The sequence below is a fragment of the Leishmania panamensis genome, assembly GCF_000755165.1.
Source record: "Leishmania panamensis strain MHOM/PA/94/PSC-1 chromosome 24 sequence".
NCBI classification, from domain to species: domain Eukaryota; phylum Euglenozoa; class Kinetoplastea; order Trypanosomatida; family Trypanosomatidae; genus Leishmania; species Leishmania panamensis.
Genome location: NC_025870.1, coordinates 24292 through 45160, shown reverse-complemented (window position 1 = coordinate 45160; position 20869 = coordinate 24292). Strand labels below are relative to the sequence as shown.

Below are 20869 nucleotides of genomic sequence, written 5' to 3'. Positions count from 1 at the left end.
TGTGAATTAATACTTGCGCCACTGTGTGCTGCACTTGTTGCACGTGATGATCACCGTCATCGGCTCATCGCCCGAGCGCGTCTGCCGCTGCTCCCAGGAGGAGTCTCGGGCGCCGCAGACGTGGCATTTGAAGAGTGTCGAGTTGCTCGTCCGCATTGCCTTCCGAATCTCGCTGAGGTTTGTGTCTTTGGAGCGCTCCTCCATCTTTTCTTCGATCTGCTTGCGCAGCTCCGGATTGGCCAACTCACGGTCATCCATCGTGACGAGGCGCTCCACCAGTAGTTCTCCCTCCACAACTTTCCGCCGCAGCTCGCCGTTCTTGGAGTCCTTGATGCTGAACAGCAGCGTTTGAAACGTGTCTTTGATTTGCTCCGTATCGCCTGGAATCGCCTCCACGATACGCATGCACAGCTCCAGCACCCCTTCGGATTCTTGCGACTGTCTCTCCTTCATGAGCGCATCATGCAGCAACGTTGCCCACCGCTGATGCAGCGTGGCCCTCTTTGCAGTGGGTGACGGGCTAGATGCCGATATGTGTGGAGGAGATGCGGGGGAGGCAATAGGGGGCGTGACAAGCGTGGGTGTTGCAACGGACGAGGTGGGGGTGACGGCGGGTGTCTTGCGGGGGATTTTGCGCGGCAGGTTGCTGTACGGAGACCTCGGGGTGGTAGACACGCTTTCCACCCTCGCTTGCTTCGGCGAGGCTGATTCGGTATCGGCATCGAGGTCACCGCCGCTTTCCACCGCCGCCAAAGCCGCAGTTGAGGGCGACACAGTGCTGTTGCTATGGCTGAAGCCACTGAGAGAAGAGGGGGTCAGAAAGTGCGTAATAGGTTCAGAGACGCGCGGGCGCTTCGCCACCGAGGAGGCAGATGCGTTCTGTATTTCTTGCGATACTGGCGATGGCGACGCAGAATCCATCGGTGCATCCGGCAGACGCGGAGGACTCGGCGGCCGCGCCTCGGATGGTGCAGGTGGCTGGACGAATTCCGACATGATCACGCGGGGCTTGCTGCGTAGATGCCGTGACGAGCGATCCAATGAAGGACAGCAATAGTATTGCACAACAGGAGGAGAGACACTAGACAAAAGGGGGCAGAAATATGTTGTGACAGCGAATGCGCCAAGTGAGCGGATCGACTTGGAAGCTGCGGTGTTCCGAGGAATGACTGTGGCTGGGCGGATCAAGGGGGCAACGAGAGCGGCTGCGCCCTAATGCGCATATGTGTCTATGTGTACGTGCCAGAGGAAGTAAAGGGATACTACGACTCACTACCCATGTAATGGCGCGCAAACAACCCAGAGCTCTGGCTGCGAAGGAAGTACGGTGTGCTTCGCTGCTATAATGAACAAACTCACCAAGTGAAAAGGAGGCGCACTCGCGCTTCTCGCTTTTTTCTTTCCCTCTCTCTATGGGCGTCCCTGCGACTGCTGCGGAGCACAGAAGAAGGCACTCTTGAGGACCACGAGGACACTGTATGAGCACCGAGCAGCCCTCACGCCTTGAGGGGAGCGCCGTCAGCTGCGCGAGAGACACATCGACAAGAAGCAAAGAGAAGGTGAGCAGCTGGACGATGCGCAAGAAGAGAACAGCACAGCGAGCGTTTCGCCTGAGGGTCAATGTGTGCGCCCAAAATGTAGGCCGCCTCATGAAGTTGCCCCATCACCACGATTCTGCTCTTTCTCCTTGCAAGACACAGAAGAGGAAGATGGCAGCCGCTGTGCCAGCGTGCTCGACATCCTGCTGAAGTCGAGAGGCGTTTGCTTACTTTGCTTTCGGTGAATTACTCGCCTAGGCCTCCCCGTTCGACTCTCCGCCTCGAGATGAGCGGCGATGCACGCACGCACCGTGGTGCAACATCGGAGAGGAAGAGAAAAGGCGAATGTCCCTCTATGTTCCCTCTTCCCTCCCCCCGCTGCCATCACACGTTGCTCGCTGGCGGTTCGTAGGCGGACGCATACAGGGACCAGAAGAAGTTCTAGCAGAAGTGCTTCACACAAACATGCATACGTAGATGTGCACACCGGTAGATGCAGGAGCCGTGGGCACTGCGTGCTCATTGCCGTCGCTCTTCTCGCACTCATTGACGGAAGGACATGGAGCACCTACACCACCGCAGCAGCGTCGGCGTGTCATCGTCGCCCTGCCACTTCACAAAGTCGGTGGTGCGAAATTTAGCGTAGCACTCACGAGCTCCACACTGAGGACAGGTGAACATGTTAGTGACGCTGCGGCTGAGCCTCTCCGGATACTCCACTGGGTTCTGATTCAGGCGCTCAAGTCGAGCCCTTTCCAGCACTGCGCGTGCGGTTGGGTTGAGAAGGCGCACTTCGTCGAGGGCAACAAGTTTTTTGGGGGTGCAGACGACCAGTGAGAACGCTCTCACGAAGTTTTTCGCTCAGCGAATCGGCAAGCGCACGAGTCACCGTTCGGTCCATCTTCGCACCGCCGGCACTCTACCTTAGCGCCGCGGCAACCTGGCTCGCCACATCGTTGACGTTGGCGGATGGACACTGCTCGCTACTCTGCGAGAGGGCCGCGCGGATGAGGCTTCTAACGTCGATACGAGCTGGCTTGCTGGGTGCCTCGCCAATAGCGCAAGTTGACTGTGAGGTCTCAGAGGAAGCGGCTCTAGCGCACTCAGCAGTGGTGTATCCACGTCTGTGGTGAGTCACGCGCGACAGGTGCCGCGACGTCACCAGCTCTACAAGGTGCATGTTAAGTGCAGAGGAGCCGATCACTTCAGCGTTAGAAGCGCCGCTGTCAGAGCTCCACTCGCTATCCGACAAGCCGTGCTCCGTGGCGTCTAGGGCAAACAAAATGCACGGTCTATGCTCGGCAGCAAATGCGGGTGTCATTGCTTTCCTTCCTTCCCCAGAGCAGAAAAAGAGAGAATGGGAAGAGATGGAAGAATCGGGAGAGAGGGGCTACACGGAGGCCATTCGAAATCCAGCGCATTCATCTCAGCCGATCAGATCTCTTGGTTGTGCGTGTGATCGCATTGCTCACACCGAGACTATACCGGCAAGAATAGCGTGTGTCTTTTCTATAAAAGTATCGCTACGCCTATGTGCTGCGTTTGTGCGCCGACAGGAGTGCTGCGCCACCCGCCATTTCGGCTTCCCTCTCTCACCGCTCAATGTCGCCAGTCAGTCCCCTTCGCGCTTGGCACACGGAATCACGACTTGGGCGCTCTACGGAGTTTTCGCCAGATTTTATGCAGCGGCCTGGGGGTCACGCATGGCAGGTGAGCCAATGGAGTCATGGAGCCCCGCGCTGAATGCATGACTGTCTGTGTAGTCCTTGAGGACATCAGCGATGGCAGAAGCGCCATCAGCATGAAGGTTACCCGCAGCTCCAGCAGAGAAAGAGAAGACCTCCATTGCACAGTGTACCACTCGGTGCACTGCTGTAGTTATGCTGTTGGCGAGGCTGAGTCGTCGCCAATGCGTGCCGGTAATGACGGCTTGCTCCGTCATTAGGTTCACGCATACGGTTCCCCATCCATTCCGGGTCACGTCGATGCAGAGGTCATACACCGCGCCGACCGTCGCCATCGATATGATGCGCCTCGTGGGGTATTCGCTGAGGCCCATGCAGACCGTTCGCCCAGCTCACCCGAGACACCCGCGGGCAGCACAGTTGGCAATAGGCCATGTAGCGAACCTCCCTACTGCTCGAAGAACAGTCGCGGTGCCCTTTCGAGAAACCACCAAAAATTGGTGCACCAAAATCCAGAGGACTCGGGCCCTGAGCCACAGTTGCCCGAAGACACGCTCGAGCTGGTCCGCTGGCTCGTTTCGCATTTACCTGGCACGCAGTTTCCTGAAGATGTTCTCTCCAAGGCAGGCGGTTTTCACCTCGCAGTCTTCAAAAAAAAACCCAAACGTGTACTCCTGGGGAGAAACCTCGGCTGTGTCTTTGTTGTGAGTGTCACTGAGCGAGTCTGCCGCTTGAATCGCCGATTCCGTTGCCTGCTTCACTGCTGGACACATGTCTGCAAAAATGCATGTTGTTTATCCACACGTTCACTTGCACACTGGCAGCTGGTCGCGCAGCATAGGAGGGGGTGGGACAGCCAGTTGTGCTGTCACCACTCGCACCACTTCGGGGCTCACGCTTTACCTCATTCGCATAGCTCTCAGCTCATGAGCTATTCCTCCACGGGCGCAGGGCAAAGAAAGAGACCTCAGCTTCTTCATTCTGTGGCCTCACGCCGGCCGTAGTGCCGCACAAACAGCCGCAACACTCATAGTCGCTACACGGCGGACATGCAGCGGCGCCGGTAGTGGCGCCTCCACTAAAGTCAAATCCCTCTTCCCGTCCGCTACCAGAGGAGACACGCCAATACGCCACATTTCCCACGCGATGTGCCACCCGCAGCGACTCCCCGGCGTAGCAGACCGGCGGGTCGCCAAGCAGCGAAAACTGGGGGGGGGGGGGGGGGGGCGGAGTGCTTGCTGAGCTGCGGTATCACGTCCAGAAGCGAGCTTGCCCCACCAAAATCTCCAGGAGGTGGAGAATCGCTTCTTCTTCTCATGATGCACGCTGGGTACGTGCACCGCGCTGAAATAAACCTTATTCCGGGGGCGGGGTACGGGAACAGCTTCTCGTCCCTCTTTTCCCCACTTCCCGCGACCTCGATGGGTATGGCGTCGAAAGACTGACGATGGAGGTGACCACCGCCGAGGGTGCCGTGGTTGCTCGGACCACGGTCTGCTGTGCACCTATTCGCTCGACCTTCGATGCCAGTTGGAGAGTGAACTGGTACAGGTTGGGTCCACCGTGCTGTGACAGCTTGCCTGCAGCCAGCTGGTCGAGCACGGAGAAGGCCTTTTAGAAGAGCACCTGTCGAGCATCCTCCATGTGTGTGCAAACTTCGCAATAGAGCTCCTCAAAGGCGTCATAGTGCATGCGTTTCCAGAGTTGCCACAGCTCGTCCCAAGCCAGCATCCGCTTCTTCCGGTGGTTGGCGCGGGCTGGGTCTGAGAGGCATTGAAGGTACTCCCTGGACGCCTGCACGCACACTCTCAGCAGCGCGATGATTGCATCATCCGGAATCAGAATTGCCACATGCGTAGGACGTCCTCGTGTTCCTTGCTCTTCGGAGCGTATGTTGCGCGATCGGTGGTTGGCGCAATCGTTTCTGGGCACCATGAACGCGAGGCTTGCTCTACATGAAAAGCCCACGTACAGCTGACTTGACGGCATCAGCCCATCAGAACTCAAGGAAAGTGGTCACCCCTCTCTGCACCATGAAGGCCGCAGCCGCATGCAGAGTACTCCTGTCTGTCATAGTTCCTCCAGCGCGAGAGAGGGGAGAGTGGAATGCCATGGGATCGATTCAGCGTGGTGTGACGGACTGGCGTGCGTTCAAATTTATCCCGCAGAAGCTGGCGCGCTTGCTTGCTGGGGTAGGAAGGAGTGGGTGAAGGTAAGGAGGAGAAACACCACAAGTTGGTCGTCATCCAGCAGTGTCCAAGGAATGCCACCACAATATACGCGCAGGAGCAGAAAGAAATGGTTGACTCGCGTGCGCGCAAAGGTCAGTCGCGCGCACCATCTGCGATTTGTATCTCCAAAGGACTTACCGTGCCGGCGCCTCTCTCCCCGATTCTGACTTTCGAGAACTGACGTGGCAGGTGGAAAGGGGCGTTCAAGGTGCACTCAATACTGTCATTTTGGCTTGCTGTGGATCGATGCACCACAAGGTGACTGGGTGGTGTTGGTGCGTCGAGAAGCCCTGACAAACTCCGAGAATCTGAGGCTGCAGCAAAGCCACGGCAGAGATCAACAGTGGACGAAACACACACAGTCATGAAGGTAAGACAGAACGACAAGAAGGAGAAACCATCGCGTGAGCTTCAGTATGGAGAACATCGAAAAATGAAATCAGGCTGCGGGCCACGCTGGGAGCAGCAGCACAGCCGCAGAGTACGATTGACGCGCACACACTGGTATTGCCAACGCCCTCGCACGGTCGGCGCTATTTCTGTCACTCGGCGATGGCGTCTCCGAAGCCTCGGAAGAGAAAGTTCCAAGATTCAGTGTGCGTGCAGGCGCTAGAGAGGCCAACGATGCTCCGCCTTCGCGCGTGTAAGCGAACCGCCTACGCGCACCAGTGCAGCACTACAGCCTCACTGTTGACTGGCGGCGCATACTGTTTCTCGTTGAGTCCTACAGGGCACTGAAGGGTCCTTGTCGCCACGTTTGACTGCATCCCCTTCTCTGAGTCTAGAGAAGGGCAGCAGCGGCCATCAATGTCGCTAAATGCGACCACAGCTGAACAACAATAGCGCACGCATGCACGCGCCTACGGGAGCAGCTGTACGAGAGAGAGAGAGAGAGGGGGGGCGCAAACGCGAGGTCGGACACTCAGTAGTACTGCTCGTAAAGAATAACGTGCACCGAGGCCCCGTATTGTGCCTTTTTGCTGTTGTTATTTTGTGCTTTCCCATGACTCTAATGGCCACACGCGTCACTCGCCCCAACCTCACCCCACCACGAGAGACAACAACCCATACACACATGCACCAGCGATGGAGAGAAGGAGGCGGGCTCGGCAAAACAACAGCGGCATCCCGCACGCGCACACATAATCAAAGAACCGCGACAGCACACATAAACACGCACGCCCAGAGAGGGAGGGGGAGGGGGAGAGAGAAGGTGGGAGAAGCCAAACACACCATTACGAGCGAAATAAAGTCACACGAAGAAGGCAGACAAACAAGCGTGCAACAGGGCACTGCTCACGCTCGTGGGAGTGTATGTGCGCCTGTGTGGGGGTGAGAAAGAGAGCAACAGAGATAAGGGCAAAAATGAAAAGAGACGAATGTACATGTGCAAGACACATCCGATCCCCTTCATTGCTCGTAGTGTCGCTTTAGCTGGCATACATGAAAGCGACAAACCTAACTGGAAGGGGTCGGAAGGAAAGACGGAGAGACTCTACGTCGCGCAAAGAGAGGAAGACGCCCACCCTGTCACACATGCACACCCGCACCAACATACCTTCACAGATGAACGTATATACATACTTGCAGCCACACAGCCATGCGTATGCGTGTGGGTATGCGTCAGCACCTACACACCCACACGCAGCGGATGGCCAACAGAGACAAACGCCCTGTGTGGGGAGAAGAGAGTAGATAACACGTGAGAATAAGAAGAGCAGTGGCCAAGCTAATGTGCTACGGGCACGGTTGAAGAAGCAGCACGATCTCTGAGAAACAATTCATGTCGCACGGGTCACCCGGCAAGAGAGTCCCCTCGTGACGGTAAAAAGGACAAACCAGAAGTGGAAGAGAGGAGAGCGAACAACGAAGAGCGAGAAGAGGGGAAAGGAAAGAGATGAGTCCGGAAACCTCCGCCTCCACCGAAGCTGTATGCCGACACAGTAAGCACAGCGTCTACTGCACACCGATGTGGTAGTGACGGTATGCAGCGCCTGTATCCGAGAAAGGTGAAAAGGGGAGGATCAGAAAGTGCTTAAACGGTTGCCCTCCTCCCCATCGATCCATTTTCGCTCAAGGCCTCCTGCGGCTTGTAGACCGAGCAGGTGTTTGCTTCGTTGGCGCAATGCGGGGCAGACTCACCGAGTTCACAGGGGGCAGTATGAAGTGCTTGCTGCCGTGGCGACGAGTCAACGGAGGCGGGGCCGTGCTGGCCGGGGGCACTGGCTTACGCCCCTTTAGAGGTGATGGTAACTCCACTAGTTCCTTCTCACGCTCGCTCTTTAGCAAGTCACGCAACTTTGCTCGCCGCTCCGCCTTGTCTGTTTCTTTCGCGTGCTCTAACATCGCCAATTCCGCTTTCTCTCGCCTGCCATCCTCTTCCTCGTTTCCGTGGGATCTTCTGAGCGCAGCAGTGTCCTCGCCAGCGCGGCGTTTGCACCCCACTGCGTACTTCGCAGCCTCCTCCCGCACCTCCTCGTCTACATCTTCACATAGACGGCCAATCATGGCGGTAAATTCATCTTCGAGCGCGCCGGCGTTGCTCTTCCTCAGCGTCTGCGACAGCAACGGCAGACTACGCGCTAGTGCCAGTCGTACCGCTGTCACACTGTCGCGCTGCAGCTCAAGGCAGCACTCCAGCATCCGCTCCCGAACACAGCGAAGGGAAAAAAAGCGGAAGGTCACAGATACAAAGTAGATGTACGTCTGGCGCGCGTAGCACGAGGTTGACCTGCCGTACTCGCTATTCAGACGACTAAAGATCTGCGCCTTGGTGATTGGATTGACGATCCGAGAGGCTATGTGCATAATGAGTGTGGCGCAGTCCGCCTTCAAGATTGTGGCCCCGGTCTTGGCGTATTCCCATAGTCGCGGCACGACCTGCTCTGTCAGCGTCCTCTCCTCGAACAAGTCAATGTAGTGGTCCACAATCTGCATGACGTGCTGCATAGTGCGCCAGTTCACAACGGGCTCCGACACCCACGCAAGGAGAGAGTCCAGCACAGCTGAAAAGAACGACAAGCGGTCCGAGTTTTTCAGCTCGCTGCGGAAGTAGTCGAGAAGGTTGTTGATGTGCTGAACCAGCGCCGCCCGCACGGATGCGTCGGGGTCAGCGATGAGGCGCAGGAAGGGCCGCTCCAACAGGTCAGCAGCTGGTGTGTGCAACAGTGGAAGAAGCTCGTGCATACCAGAAGCGGCGCTAAGCCGTGCAGCAACGCAGCTATCAGCGGAGAGAGACAAGAGCGCCTTGCTCAGGTGCGTGGCGAAGACGCTGCGCGGAAGCGATGCCACCACGGCGGGAAAGTTGAAGGCGCAATGGCGTCGCGCGTCCTCCTCGTGCCGCGTCGCAGCGGTACAGAAAAAGTTGGCAAAAAGCGTCACGTCGTCCTCTGACACGATGTCTGTCTTGATGGCGTCGAGGAAGCGACCGAACTCCCCGACGAGCAGTCCGAACACCTCGCTCGGCGGGTTCGAGATGAAGTTCTTGATGATCGGGAACAGCTTCTCGCGGCGGTAGACAGAGCCGAAGAACTCCACCAAGTCAATAAGACATGAGAAAGCAGCTCGCGACACCACCTGTTCCTCGTCAGTCAAGAGCTCGAACAAGTCAGGCGCCACGCGTATCTTTGCCTTTTCTACGCCCAGTGAATGTGCAATGGCACACAACTGCTGACACATGCGCTGGCGGACGCCAACGTTCGTGTCCTGGCACAGGGCTAGTGCTCGGGGAAGTATGAGCTCCTCTACCTTGTCAGCAACCATATGCTGACAGAGGGCGCCGAGGAGCTTGCAGCTTAGCTCGCGTTGATCCTGCGACTGCGCGTGTTCCGACTTGTTTACGGTGAGGATAATCAGGTCACTTTGCAGCACACTAACAGGTAAGTAGTCGATGAGCCCAAGCAGCAGCTCACACCACGCTACGCGAATCTCCGGCATCTGGACAGTCAGCATTGTTTTGGTGACGTCATACATCTCAGTGGCCGTGTCGGAGTCCAGTAAACCTACAAGCTTCAGCAGATTCTCCGGCGCGCGACACTGCAGCTCAGGGTCCTGCGTCCACATCGAGTCCAGTAGCGTCTCGAGGACCTTCGAGATCGCCTTCGAGGGTAGCTCAACAAGTTGCTCGCGGATATGAGCAAAATAAGAGATGCGCTGGCCCGTGCTGCCGTTTGCCATGATGTACTTCGCCGACTCCTCTACCGAGAGTTTCTCTTTCTCCACATAACGCTGCACCGCCTCCTCGCGCTCGAGGGCTGCGTTGAGGGCCTCGATGTTCTCGGCGCCAGGCACCTCGCGCACTAATGCTGTGGGGTCATCAGGAAGCGCCGTGAAGGGCATAAAACCCGAGGAATCTTTTCCAGCTGAATACTGCGTAGGAAGCGGGGTGGCGCAGTTGTCGCCATAGCCGCCCTTGGCCTTGCATTTCGTCTTCTTTGGCGGCAATGTCGTCTGGGCGGCCCGGACACCCTCGAGGAGTTGTTGGCGTAGCTCAAAGGGCGAGCGGTAATCCATCCGCAGTCACGTGGGACGATAGGAGAGCGAAAACACAACGATAGACTATGATAAGTCATGTGACACCCAGGATCCCGTTGGCGCGTGGGTGTGCGAGAGGGGGGGCGAGACAGGTGACTGATCCTGTATGGACGAGAGTAACAAGACAAATAGGCGTCACTCACGAAGACGGAGGAAAACCTCCGCGGAAAGCGTAACGCTGCCAGACCTCGGGTGTAGAAGCGCGACCATACAGCAAAAATGTAGACCTGTCGAAAATGGCCTTGCAAGAGGGCGACGCGCAGTGGTGGCGTGCGTACGAGGAGAATTCGGTGGGGAGTACAGGATGAGACTCCACGAAAGCGATGGTCCACCGCCCCTCACTATGCACACGAGGCGTCCGCTGCTATGCGAGTATGTGTATGGAGCCTACTCTCTTCCTGTAAGCAGCATGCCCTTGAGCGGTGGCGAAGGTGTACCACGAGCCCTTAGACACGCCGGAGCACCCGATCCCAAACGCACAAGCACTGCACGAAAGAGAGAAACTGTATGGCTGGTGCCACTTTCCAAGCGGAAAAGCACAGAAGAGAACTGCAATCAGCGCGTGTTCCAGTGTACGTGTGCAAGCCACGCCCTGTGACCACGAAGAGTAGAAAGGAGAGTAGAAGGGAGATGAGTGAAAGAGGGCAGACGAGCTGCTGAGCGACGCACATTGAGAATTCTTCATAAACAACAGAAAGGCTGAGGCGTGTCCGAAGAGAGATGGGAAAACCGGCAACAGTTAACGCAGGGGGTGGGCGTCGCTATGACCGAATTCCTCCATGAGACCAACTTCACTGTTCCGCGACACACGTGCATAGAGAGAGATGTAGCGCCTTTATGAAGAGCAATACATGGGGGGAAGCAGAGAAGCTGACCTTTCATCTGCATCATACCGACCCACACACGAACGCAGAGCGTTTTGTGCCTTCGATGTAAAGAGATATGTGTGCTATCTACTTAGCAGGCACTGTAAAGGATACTGCTTACTCGAAATGGAGGTGATTCACACGCTGCAGGATAGAGCAGCTCTCAAAGAGGTGTCCCTGAATTGCAGCAATGGTTGGCAAAGGCAGCGAGCCGGCTGAGGCTGAGTCCCAACCGTGACGCAGCGCACTTGCTTCGAACACTTTTCGCAGAACGTACTGGAGGGATGCGGGGGCGCAGCCTACCGCGTGGTTGGCTACCACCATGGCGCATTCCCGCCTCTGCCCCTCTGCGCCGTCGAAGCGCTGAAAAAAATGCGCGCACAACTCCTCCGCCCCGTCGTGGGTGAGGGGTGGAATGTACACAAGCGTTTCCAGTCGTCCCTGGCGGAGGACGGCAGCGTCCAGCACTTGCGGTGCATTCGTGATTCCAATGGTGAGCACACCACTGTTGCCTATGACGCCGTCCAGCTCACAGAGGAGGCCCGCTAGCATGCGTCTCGTGACGTCGAGCTGGCCTTTACCGTTGCCGGTGCCCTGGTCGCTGTCTCCGCATCGCATCACACCACGAGACTGTGCGATGGCGTCCAGGTCCTCCAGCACCACCACAGCAGGAGTGCGCGCCCGTGCTCGACGGTACACATCCCGCAGCTGCTCCTCACTCTCTCCAAGGTACTTGGAGAAGAGCCTTGTGCACTCCACAAAGAAGAAGGGCATAGACGGAAAGTCAGAGGCCAGCTGCCGGGCGAGGCTAGACTTGCCGCATCCTGACGGACCGTGAAGAAGCAAGCCGGTGGAAGAGAGGAGGGATGCCAACAGCCGATCACCACCGCCTGGGCTGCTGTGTGCGGTGAAGACAGAGACAAGTGTGCTGATGCGGTGTCGCGCCTCGGATAAGCCGTAAAGATGGGGAGGTGCCCACTGGCTGACAGCGGGGGAACGCCGGTGGTGGAGGAATGCACAATTTTCCCGCGCAAGTGAGCGCAGGTTTTCGCCAGTGACGCCATGTGCGGCGGCCTCAAGCGTCATGCATGCGTTGAAGAGAAGCATTTGACGTGAGGTGGAGAGTGTCTGTGCACCACTGAGCAGCTCGACGTGTGATTTGAAGAGTGGCTGTGGAACGCTGCGCAACAGTCGCCTCATTCCGGCCTCGGTGAGCTCGCGAAGGGGGTAGAGAGCAGGCAGTCTTTGCTCTAAAAGCCATGCTGGCACCGTGTCCTGACTGGGAGCACTGGCAACGATAACACACGACGAGCTCGTCAACGCTGCCTGCAGCAGTCGCTGGAGAAGTGGCAAAAGGCCGTTGATGCTGCAGAGCAACCAAAGAAGATCGATGTCATCAACGACAACGATCGAGAAGGGGCGCAGTGACAGTGCATGGGTAGCGATCACGCCTAAACTCGAGCTGCTGTGTGCCACTGCGGCGTAGGTCAGCGTCCACAGTGTGAAATCATCGTCGGGCGAGGCAGCTGCCGGTGCTGTGAGAATGATGTCGTGCACTCCGGCCGCGTGCCGCACCTTGGTAGTCACTGACAGTCCGCTTACGAAACTTTGAAGCGCTGTACTCTTGCCGGCGCCTTTACTGCCGACAAGAAGAAAGAAAAGCGACTGCTCCCCGAGCTGTCGGAGTCGCTGCACATCAGCGATAAGGTGCCCGTCGACAGACATGGAGAGAAGCGGTAGGTAGTCATCTACACGCTCCGTTGCTCTGAAACACGCGCACGATAAGCGAAAGTGAGGGCAAAGCATTCGAATGGGGGGAAGCGAGAGAGATCAGAGAGGTGCGTGCAGGCGTCCATCAATGGTGACGGGGCCCCCACAGAACGGAGCAGCGAAAATCGAAAGGGAGAGGGGCAAAGAAGGACGCTGAGAGCAGCGACACGGAAAGAGAGAGGCCGGGAGGCAGACATAAGTTGAGGTAAACAGGCAGGTGCCCTGTTGGTGCCAGAGTGCTTTGCCTGCGGCACCGTATGCCCGAGGCGTTTACGAAAGCAAGACGGCCTTCACTATCGCCACACTCTCTTCGGCGGAAGAAACCTCATTGACCCAGAAAGAGAAGGGCAGAAAGGAGGCAGATGCCTATTCACAGGAAGAACGACAGCACACACACACACACACACACACACACACACGCAAGTGCGCAGCTGAAACTTTCACAACGGAAGACCACCTCGGAAAGGGTGCGCATAGAAGCAGAAACACACGCGGGGCTGCAAAAGAGGCTGCGGCAGCGAGGAGGAACAGTTGTGTAACAGCGGGGAAGGCAAGCACGGGTGTGTTCAACCGAAATGCAGCTCGACAGCCCCTAAAGAGCTGCACTACACATCTTGCAACACCTCCTGGTGCGAAAAGTGCTCGTAGAAACGGGCACTGAAGATACTAAGCGTCCTTTTCAAGTGCCTCATAGCTTGTGTAATCCTCGATACGCGGCAGCACCCCGTTTCGAGACAAGGCTTGCTCGACTGTCGCAACATTCAACGCCCTCTGAGCCTGCCAGTCTGCCAGTCCAGTGACCTGCTTCTTCAACTCCTTGTCCTTGTACAGAAGAACACACGGAAGGTGGCGGTCAGGAAAGTTTGGAATCGCCTCTGTGGAGATAATCGAAACGAGCTTGACTGAGCGCCGCCGCTGCGCCACCGTGCGAAGCACCGCCAACAGTGCCTCACAGTCGCTGTGACCCGGCTTGATGAGCACTGCTACCACCCAACACGTCGAAGACGCCTCTGTAACCTCGGCAACGTAGTCGGCACCCGGGATGTGCCGTAGTACCCCAAAGCGCTCCGTTGCCCTCTGCTGCTGCAGCTCCATCACACGTCGTCGCCGGATAACAGCTAACGCCTCGTCCTCGTTGTCTGAGTCGACAATGAGGTCAGTACCGTCCTCCTTGCGACCCTCGTCGCGCTCGTAGCCTCCGCGCTCCAGTTTTGCCTCGACTTTTTCCGCATGCGGGTCGTAGACTGTGAGGCACGCGTTTTGGTTCGTATCGGCAATTTTTTGCGCTAATATCTGCAGCTCGTGCGTTTCATACTTACCGACACGGTTGCCGTAGCGGTACTGCACGTCCTCCCACTCAGTGGTGCGAATGCGCTGATTGGCCGTGCGCTCCATGGATGCGGCTCTTTTTTAGGCTCGAGATTAGAGGGGGGCGTTCCTGAGAAGGGGCTTGGCAACCGAGATGCGCGTGCTGTAAGTAAAACTATGCTTGCTTCCGTGAGCCCCTGTTGGGTGAATGACTCTCTGAGAACAGAAAACAAGAAGGTCAAGATAAAGAGGAAAAGGGGCGAGAAGAGGGGACATGCAAGAAGTAGATGAGTATGCGGAGCCAACAGAGCAAAACAGATGTGTTACCAAAGATCCAGCCTGCCCTACAGAATCTGCTGAGCCGCCTGTACGGGGAGAGATTGTACACACCAAGGCAGTACGTGAAGGCGCGCTTATGGCGCATGATGAGCCGGCGCATTCACTTGCACATAACGCACGGCCTGCGTGGAGGTCAACAGGCTGGATATTGGGTAGGTTTCTCATCGAGACGACAACTGCTTGGACTTCATCAGCAGACGCCTATGCCTCGTTAAGCCTCGTCCGAGAACAGAAAAGACGAGAGACATACAGCACAAACGAAAATGCGTAGGGTACATCGATGGAGGGGAAAGGAAAGGAGAACGCGCAGCGTGGCACAAAATAATAATAAACATGTAAAGGCGCAGTCACCAGCACAGAGCCAAAGCCACCTCTGTGCGAGTGCGTCGCTTTTCCGGCACCTGCGCAGTGCCCTGCGCAGCAGGAGGGGGGGAGATACAAAGACGACAGTGAGATGAAAAAAAAGGCCAAAGCAAACACACCATGACTGCGCACCCACCAATCATGCCAAGCACAACAACAAGCGAAAGAACACAATGATAACGCACATCGTCCGACGAAGCCTTCTGTAACGCGTACAGGGACCATGGTTCTTGGGAGATTTGCATAGTAAGCGCACCTCGTGAAAGAAGTGGGATTCAGCGAGAGCCCATCACCGTGCTCATTGCATCGCGCTTCAGGCTCGTGGGTTGGTGATGCCCAGGTTGGTACGTGCCATTGGTGGCCATCGTAGTAGTGCGCTTGGTGCTCGACCATGTTGGGATCGGTCCAGGGAACTCGCTTCGCGCAGCGCGCACAGGAGGCACTTCCTGTGGGTATACTTGATTGGGACACGCGCGAACATGCGTCTTTCCGGCCGAGATGTGCGTGTGAGGGTAGCAGCTGTGCGGCACCTGAAGGACTCCAACTCTGCCGTTATCATCAAAGGCATAAATCAGCCTGCCGGCCTCCTCCATCTCCTTCGCTGTGGGGTCCCTTCCCTTGTACTGCCGGAACGCCTCACGGTACGCCGCAGTAGCAGCAACGGAGGCATTGTCTGCCGGCTGCGGACGCTCGATTGCCGACCCTGTCAGTGCCTCGGCATACCGGTAGACAAAATCCATATCTTTGCCCGAGAGTACTGCGCGACTGCGCGAGGTCTGAAATGGGTCAGACCAGGTGCGAGCGCCGCTCAAAAACTTGTGAGAGCAGTCTTTGAAGTACGTGCCGCTTGGATTCGCATCCGTGATGGTGCGGCTCGCAATCATCTCACCCTTCTCCCTCTTCGTTGCGGTGTAGCGGAGCGAGCGCTCGGTGCCAGTGCTGGCGGTTGCGGCTGGATTGCGGCGCTTCACAGAGTTGTCGGTGGGCATCGTGACCGCGGATGGTAGGTTAGGGTCTGGGAGCGTGACCGCCTTCCGAGGAAGGCGCCAAGAGTTTGTCTCGATTTCCTCGACATGGTTGAGCAGATCCTCCTTGCACTGCTTCTTCAGCGTGCTGGACTGCAACTGCTCTTCAAGAGTGACCATGCGTGGCACTGCGCTCAATCAAGGCGCAATCCTTCTGCGAAATAAAAGAGAACGTTTCTCTAGATTGATCGGCGCGAATGCTGCGCTAGCGGAAGTCGTTTGCCGCTGCAAAGGGTGTGCAATGGATAGGATGGGGGAGGATGGAAGAGATGTGCCTGGGAAGGATGACAAGGAGCTGCACATGCAGCCCAGGAAAGGGATAGAATAGGTGAGCATGAGAAGCAGGATTGGAAGAAGTCCGAAACGCAACATAAAAAAGGAGGATACAGAGGAGCAATGAGCCGCGTCTCTGCCACTTGTGGTACCGCAATATGGCCCGCCTACTGTCGATGGAGAACATCACACGTCTACGTGAGGTGAGGGAGAGTAAGCACACCTACTTTGATTTCAATCCCATTCCATGGACGCAGGGAAGGGATGCCGCGATTTTTTCGTGTTTGCCAGCGCTGTTTTCTTCCGATTCCGCTGTCCAATGCCCCCTTCCTGGGAAAAGATGAAATGATAAGTGCAGTAGATTTTCTCTCTCCCTGACGTGAAGCACAATACCGTACTGCCGCTGTAGCGCCTATCTAACAGGAGAGGCCATATCGCCTTTGCGGCGCACTTCCACCCTTTAGTCCTTTTACCACCCGCCTCTTCGGCGAAGTGCCGGCTGTGGGTGGGGCCCATGTTCTTCCCATCCGTCGGCGGGGACACATACGTACGCATTTTTTTTTCTGCAGCGTGCGCATTCTCTGCCATAGAACATGAGTCCAGATCCCCTCTACCCCGGTCTGCCACAGGCCAATCGCGTTGTGCAAAGCAGCCGCAGACACACGCGGTACAGTAGCGCGCCGCCTCAGTCAGCTGAGCACGACCCCTGCCTCAAACACTGCCCACCCCCACTCTGCAGGTCGCCTCACAGCCGCTCCCATCATGCCGGCCGCCACTGGGTGCATTCCTCGGGGTGGCGCAGGCTCCCCACACCAGTAGGCAACGAGGACCGAGTGAGGCACGTTCAACACACGCAGATACTCTGCTCATCATGTGAATGGTACAGACGCGCTCACAGTCGCAGGTCGCTCCGACGCAACACCACGCAGGGCCTGATCCCCAGCATCAGCCGCAATACAACGCCCTGCCCTCCGTACGTCGTAGGTGCTTGGCCTTGTCAGTACCAGAAGCGGCTCGGCTTTGGCATGGATAGGGGGCAGCCTGGCCTCTCCACAGAGAGCGGGCACTGGGACCTGATACCACCCCTGTGCGGGCTCACAGAATCAGGAAATAGAAGCACACGCACGAGCCTCAAGAAAGAAGCTGAAGCGGGAAGACTCAACAGGGTCCCCAGGTGCACACTGGCACGCTAGCTTGCGTATGTGTATAGATATGCATAGCCGAGATCAGTGCAGAAGATAGGCAGAGACGGCGTGTCGAGGGGTAAAACCCCCAAGAAAGGGGAGCAAGCCACACACGCCAGAAAGAAGAGCAAAAAGAAGCGGAAAGGGACGAGTACTCTTTGGTGTGTGTGTATGGAAAGAGCCACAAAGAAAACGTGTATGGGGCTATAGGGGACGCAGAGAGTGAAGAGGACTGACGCAATGCACACCGCACCGATGCACAGACCGTAACAAACAGCCGGGAAAAGAAGGAAAACAGAAAGACGAAAGCAACCACGCACGCGCCGCTGCCATGCATGCATTGAAGAGGGGAGAGGCCTCACTTCTTCGGCTGCAAAGCAGCAGCCTTCACGGGAGAGGCCCCAACACAGCTGCCGCCAGACTTGGCGGCCGCCGCTATGAGCTGCTCACGGGTAGCGATAATAGCGCTGATAAGACCCAGCCCAGCCACATTGGCCGCGCCGATGTCCACAGCGCACACATTGCCGATAGCCGAGACCATATCGCAGGTGTTTCGTGTCAACACTAGGCAGCGGTCACCTCGCTTCGGCATGTTGGGGTCACGCACAAGGTCGTAAATGTCGAGCATCACAGCCATGGCATAGCCGTAGAAGAGGGACGCGCGCGAAACATGCGACATCTGTGCCAGGGTTGGCGAGTTGTTGTCGAAGAAACGACCGGCAAACACAATGTTGTCAAGGAGGCTGAAGATGCCGTCGAACAACACGCGCAGCACAAACAAAACGTCGCGGAGTTGTACGACGCGCTTCTCCATCGCGTCGCTGATTTTCTGCACGTTTCCGAGCCACGACAACATGCGCATTATGCAACGCGCATCAGACATGGCCGCACCAGTCTTCATGAAGTTAGAGTTGCCGTTGATAGCCCCCATCATCTTGAAGAAGCATCCGGCGCCTTTGATCATCTTGTCGCGTGAGTCGGTCGCCGCCATGTAGGTGTTAAGGGCAGCAACGACGGACATCTTTAATATATGCGGGGTGGTGCTGAGGGGACAATAAGCAGAAAAGGGGTAGGGGACTGTGCCTCTTTGTGTCGGCTGCGCGGAGTGTGAGTGTGTGTTGGCCCGTAATACGAAGACAGCGCTCAAAATAGCGGCTGCAAAACCGTAATCGTCTAAGACAAAGAGAGACGTAGGGAGGCTGATGCACCGGCCCACGACGTGAGGTGAGAGAAGAGAAAAAAAAGACGTGAGGACGTGAATTAGCACACGGAGAATGTGGTTTGACACAGAAGGGGTCGATTTCACTCAGGCTTTGTGTTTGCAGGTGCATAGCGCCACCACTCGCGCAAGTACACTATCCACGTGGCGATAGAGCACAGCTCAAGTACCGCCGAAAGGTAAGAAATCACTAGAGATGCCAGAGCTATGGGGATACCCGCACCGCACGGTGAGAAGCCTCGCGTTTTCGTCGAGGTGCCGTTAAACTTCAAGACTAGCGCTACGCAGAAAAAGCGAGTGCAGGCCTGCGCTGCGCCTACCCGCGGATACGCAGAAAGCAGTGCAGTGACTCTTGGGAGACTTCCACTCACGCACGTCCCCCCTCCCTTAGTGAGAACAGTGTCCAAGCCCACCTGTCCACTGTACTTCTGCTTCGATTCCCGTTGTTTTCCGAGGCGTGACCGCGCCGGTGGCATTGACCAAGACGAAGTAGATCGGCAAGCGCTCACATATCCACACCTGCGAAGAGAGAGACACCGACAGGGACATCTGCACCATCCCAATCTGATATCCCACGCGCGTCACGCATCACAGCGGTCTTACAAAAGAAACGTTTATAGTGGCCTCTCTGCTTAAAGCCCGGCAAGCCCTCCCTCTTCCCTTGATTCTCATAGCGGCCGCTTACCAGGGGAGAAGAAAGGAGCTTGGGAATCATTAGAGGGGAACGGCCCCGCTGATCACTTTTTCAGCTGCCTGAACGCTTCATCCTTCACTTGCTGAAGGTCTTTATTGGTGGGGTCGAGCTTGAGACCTTGGGAGGCGGTGGTAGAAGCGTCACTATACCTCTTCAGCGCAAGCTCAGTGGCAGCCTTGCGCAGGTACCCCTTTGGCCACGACGGGTCGAGTTTAATGCAGCGCAGAGCATCCCAGTAAGCTCCGGTGTAAAGCTGTTGGTTAAAGTAGCAGGCGGCGCGGTTGCTGTAGTAGACGTGGTTTGTGGGGTCAAGGTGAATGGCGAGAGTGTAGAACTTCGCTGCTTTGACGTTCTCGCCCTGCTGAAAGACCTTGTTGCCCTGGTTCTTGAACCGCGCCGCCGCCTCAGCGCGCTTCTCCGGCAGTACCTGGGTCTTCTCGAGCTCCTTGACAGCATTGGTGTTGTTGGCGACCTTCGCCAAGTCCAGCGGAGTCTTTCCCTCTACGTTCTTGGCGCTTACGTCGGCACCGTAGCTGCATAGTAGGCGGACGCACTCCGAGTTTGCATGCTCCACAGCAATGTGCAGCGGCGTGCTGCCGTCCTCAGCAATGGCGATGTTGACCGTCGCCCCGTGTTCAACGAGGAATTCTACTGCATCCACCTTCTTCATGAAAAGGGCTGTGAACAGGGCTGTGCCACCGTGCTTGTCGACAGCATTGATTGGCACATTAAACTCGTAAATGACGGCGCCGATACAGTTGAGGTCACCGGAGTGACACGCCCAGTGAAGCAGAGTGCCAGCCTCACTATCCGTGTACATCGTCTTGGCCCCCAGCTCCACAAGAAGGTGGAGGCAGTCCAGGTATCCCATAGATGCGGCGTAGTGCGCAGCTGTACTTCCAGAGTCCGACTCTTTGTTTACATCGGCACCCGCGTTTACCAAAATGCGAATGCACTCCAGCTGTCGTCCCTTCACAGCCATGATAAGGGGCGTGTTGCCGTCCATGTTCTCAACGTTTGTATTCGCCTTATACTCTAGTAGCAGACAAATCATCTGAGCATCGCCGTTGAAGGCGGCAAAGTGGAGGGCAGAGTAGCCGCCAGCTTCGACGGAGTTCGCGAGCTCTGGCTTTTCCTTCAGCATTCGGCTGCAATCCGCCGCGTCGCGCGAGCGCGCTGCGCGCAGGAACTTCTCCACATCCTCTGAAATGCGAGTTCCGTCGTCCATGCCTCTTTTGGCCTTTACTGTTGAATAACAAAGTGTATCGATCTAGAAGATGTCGTTATCGTGCGCATACCACTTCTCCCTCGCCGTCTTGTGTTGCTCTCGCTCTATTACGTATGTGTGCAATTTGTGGTGCTGTAGGCGGCGGTCGTGATCCGTGTTCCACGGTGCAGAGCAACGTCACCAGGACGCGCAGAGTTTGCACACCCCAAACGGGAAAAAAGGGAATGGGTCACAGGAGAGTTGTTATTGGTAGTGACGACCAGCGCTGCTCAGAAGCGCTCTTCTACATTTATAGTCGGCCAGTCCCGTTCCTCTTCGCGTTGGCCTGAACTACTGATTTCGGCAGGTGAAAGATAATGTGCTGTGCTCAAGGCGGCCAAACGCGGAGACTGCCGCTTGAAATAAAAGTGGTGAGCACAGCAGACGATGCAAGGAACACGTCCAAGGCACACATCGTTTCAGATGCCTGACTATTCCGAGGTACTAATCTCTCACATTAATTCTACGCCGATGCTTGCCGGGCATTGCCGGCAATGCTCTCCTCACAACTCGCGTGTCCGTCACTGCCTTTTGTCTCTGCTAGTGCATCTATATGCGTCCCTGCAACATTTTT

At 56.7% G+C, this 20869-nt stretch overlaps 8 protein-coding genes across 8 annotated transcripts, besides 1 other annotated feature; all 8 read right to left on the bottom strand.

Moving 5' to 3' along the window:
• Nucleotides 1–6: 6 nt before the first annotated feature.
• On the bottom strand, nucleotides 7–996 carry LPMP_240200 (transcription elongation factor, putative; the record flags this gene model as incomplete). The annotated part of the gene is made up of 1 exon (XM_010701060.1): nucleotides 7–996. The coding sequence occupies one exon, from the start codon at nucleotides 994–996 to the stop codon at nucleotides 7–9; it is 990 nt and encodes a 329-aa protein (XP_010699362.1).
• Nucleotides 997–2457: 1461 nt separating this feature from the next.
• On the bottom strand, nucleotides 2458–2859 carry LPMP_240190 (transcription elongation factor-like protein; the record flags this gene model as incomplete). Its single annotated transcript, XM_010701059.1, has 1 exon — nucleotides 2458–2859. One exon carries the CDS (start codon nucleotides 2857–2859, stop codon nucleotides 2458–2460), a length of 402 nt encoding a protein of 133 aa, XP_010699361.1.
• A 4668-nt stretch (nucleotides 2860–7527) lies between these two features.
• On the bottom strand, nucleotides 7528–9792 carry LPMP_240180 (hypothetical protein; the record flags this gene model as incomplete). The annotated part of the gene is made up of 1 exon (XM_010701058.1): nucleotides 7528–9792. One exon carries the CDS (start codon nucleotides 9790–9792, stop codon nucleotides 7528–7530), a length of 2265 nt encoding a protein of 754 aa, XP_010699360.1.
• Nucleotides 9793–10970: 1178 nt separating this feature from the next.
• Nucleotides 10971–12578, bottom strand: LPMP_240170 (ATPase domain protein, putative; the record flags this gene model as incomplete). The annotated part of the gene is made up of 1 exon (XM_010701057.1): nucleotides 10971–12578. One exon carries the CDS (start codon nucleotides 12576–12578, stop codon nucleotides 10971–10973), a length of 1608 nt encoding a protein of 535 aa, XP_010699359.1.
• A 711-nt stretch (nucleotides 12579–13289) lies between these two features.
• LPMP_240160 (hypothetical protein) lies at nucleotides 13290–14018 on the bottom strand (the record flags this gene model as incomplete). The annotated part of the gene is made up of 1 exon (XM_010701056.1): nucleotides 13290–14018. The coding sequence occupies one exon, from the start codon at nucleotides 14016–14018 to the stop codon at nucleotides 13290–13292; it is 729 nt and encodes a 242-aa protein (XP_010699358.1).
• An 890-nt stretch (nucleotides 14019–14908) lies between these two features.
• Nucleotides 14909–15778, bottom strand: LPMP_240150 (hypothetical protein; the record flags this gene model as incomplete). Its single annotated transcript, XM_010701055.1, has 1 exon — nucleotides 14909–15778. The coding sequence occupies one exon, from the start codon at nucleotides 15776–15778 to the stop codon at nucleotides 14909–14911; it is 870 nt and encodes a 289-aa protein (XP_010699357.1).
• Nucleotides 15779–16486: 708 nt separating this feature from the next.
• Nucleotides 16487–17024: a repeat region.
• A 449-nt stretch (nucleotides 17025–17473) lies between these two features.
• Nucleotides 17474–18136, bottom strand: LPMP_240140 (glycosomal membrane like protein; the record flags this gene model as incomplete). Its single annotated transcript, XM_010701054.1, has 1 exon — nucleotides 17474–18136. One exon carries the CDS (start codon nucleotides 18134–18136, stop codon nucleotides 17474–17476), a length of 663 nt encoding a protein of 220 aa, XP_010699356.1.
• Nucleotides 18137–19071: 935 nt separating this feature from the next.
• On the bottom strand, nucleotides 19072–20256 carry LPMP_240130 (ankyrin/TPR repeat protein; the record flags this gene model as incomplete). Its single annotated transcript, XM_010701053.1, has 1 exon — nucleotides 19072–20256. The coding sequence occupies one exon, from the start codon at nucleotides 20254–20256 to the stop codon at nucleotides 19072–19074; it is 1185 nt and encodes a 394-aa protein (XP_010699355.1).
• Nucleotides 20257–20869: the final 613 nt, after the last annotated feature.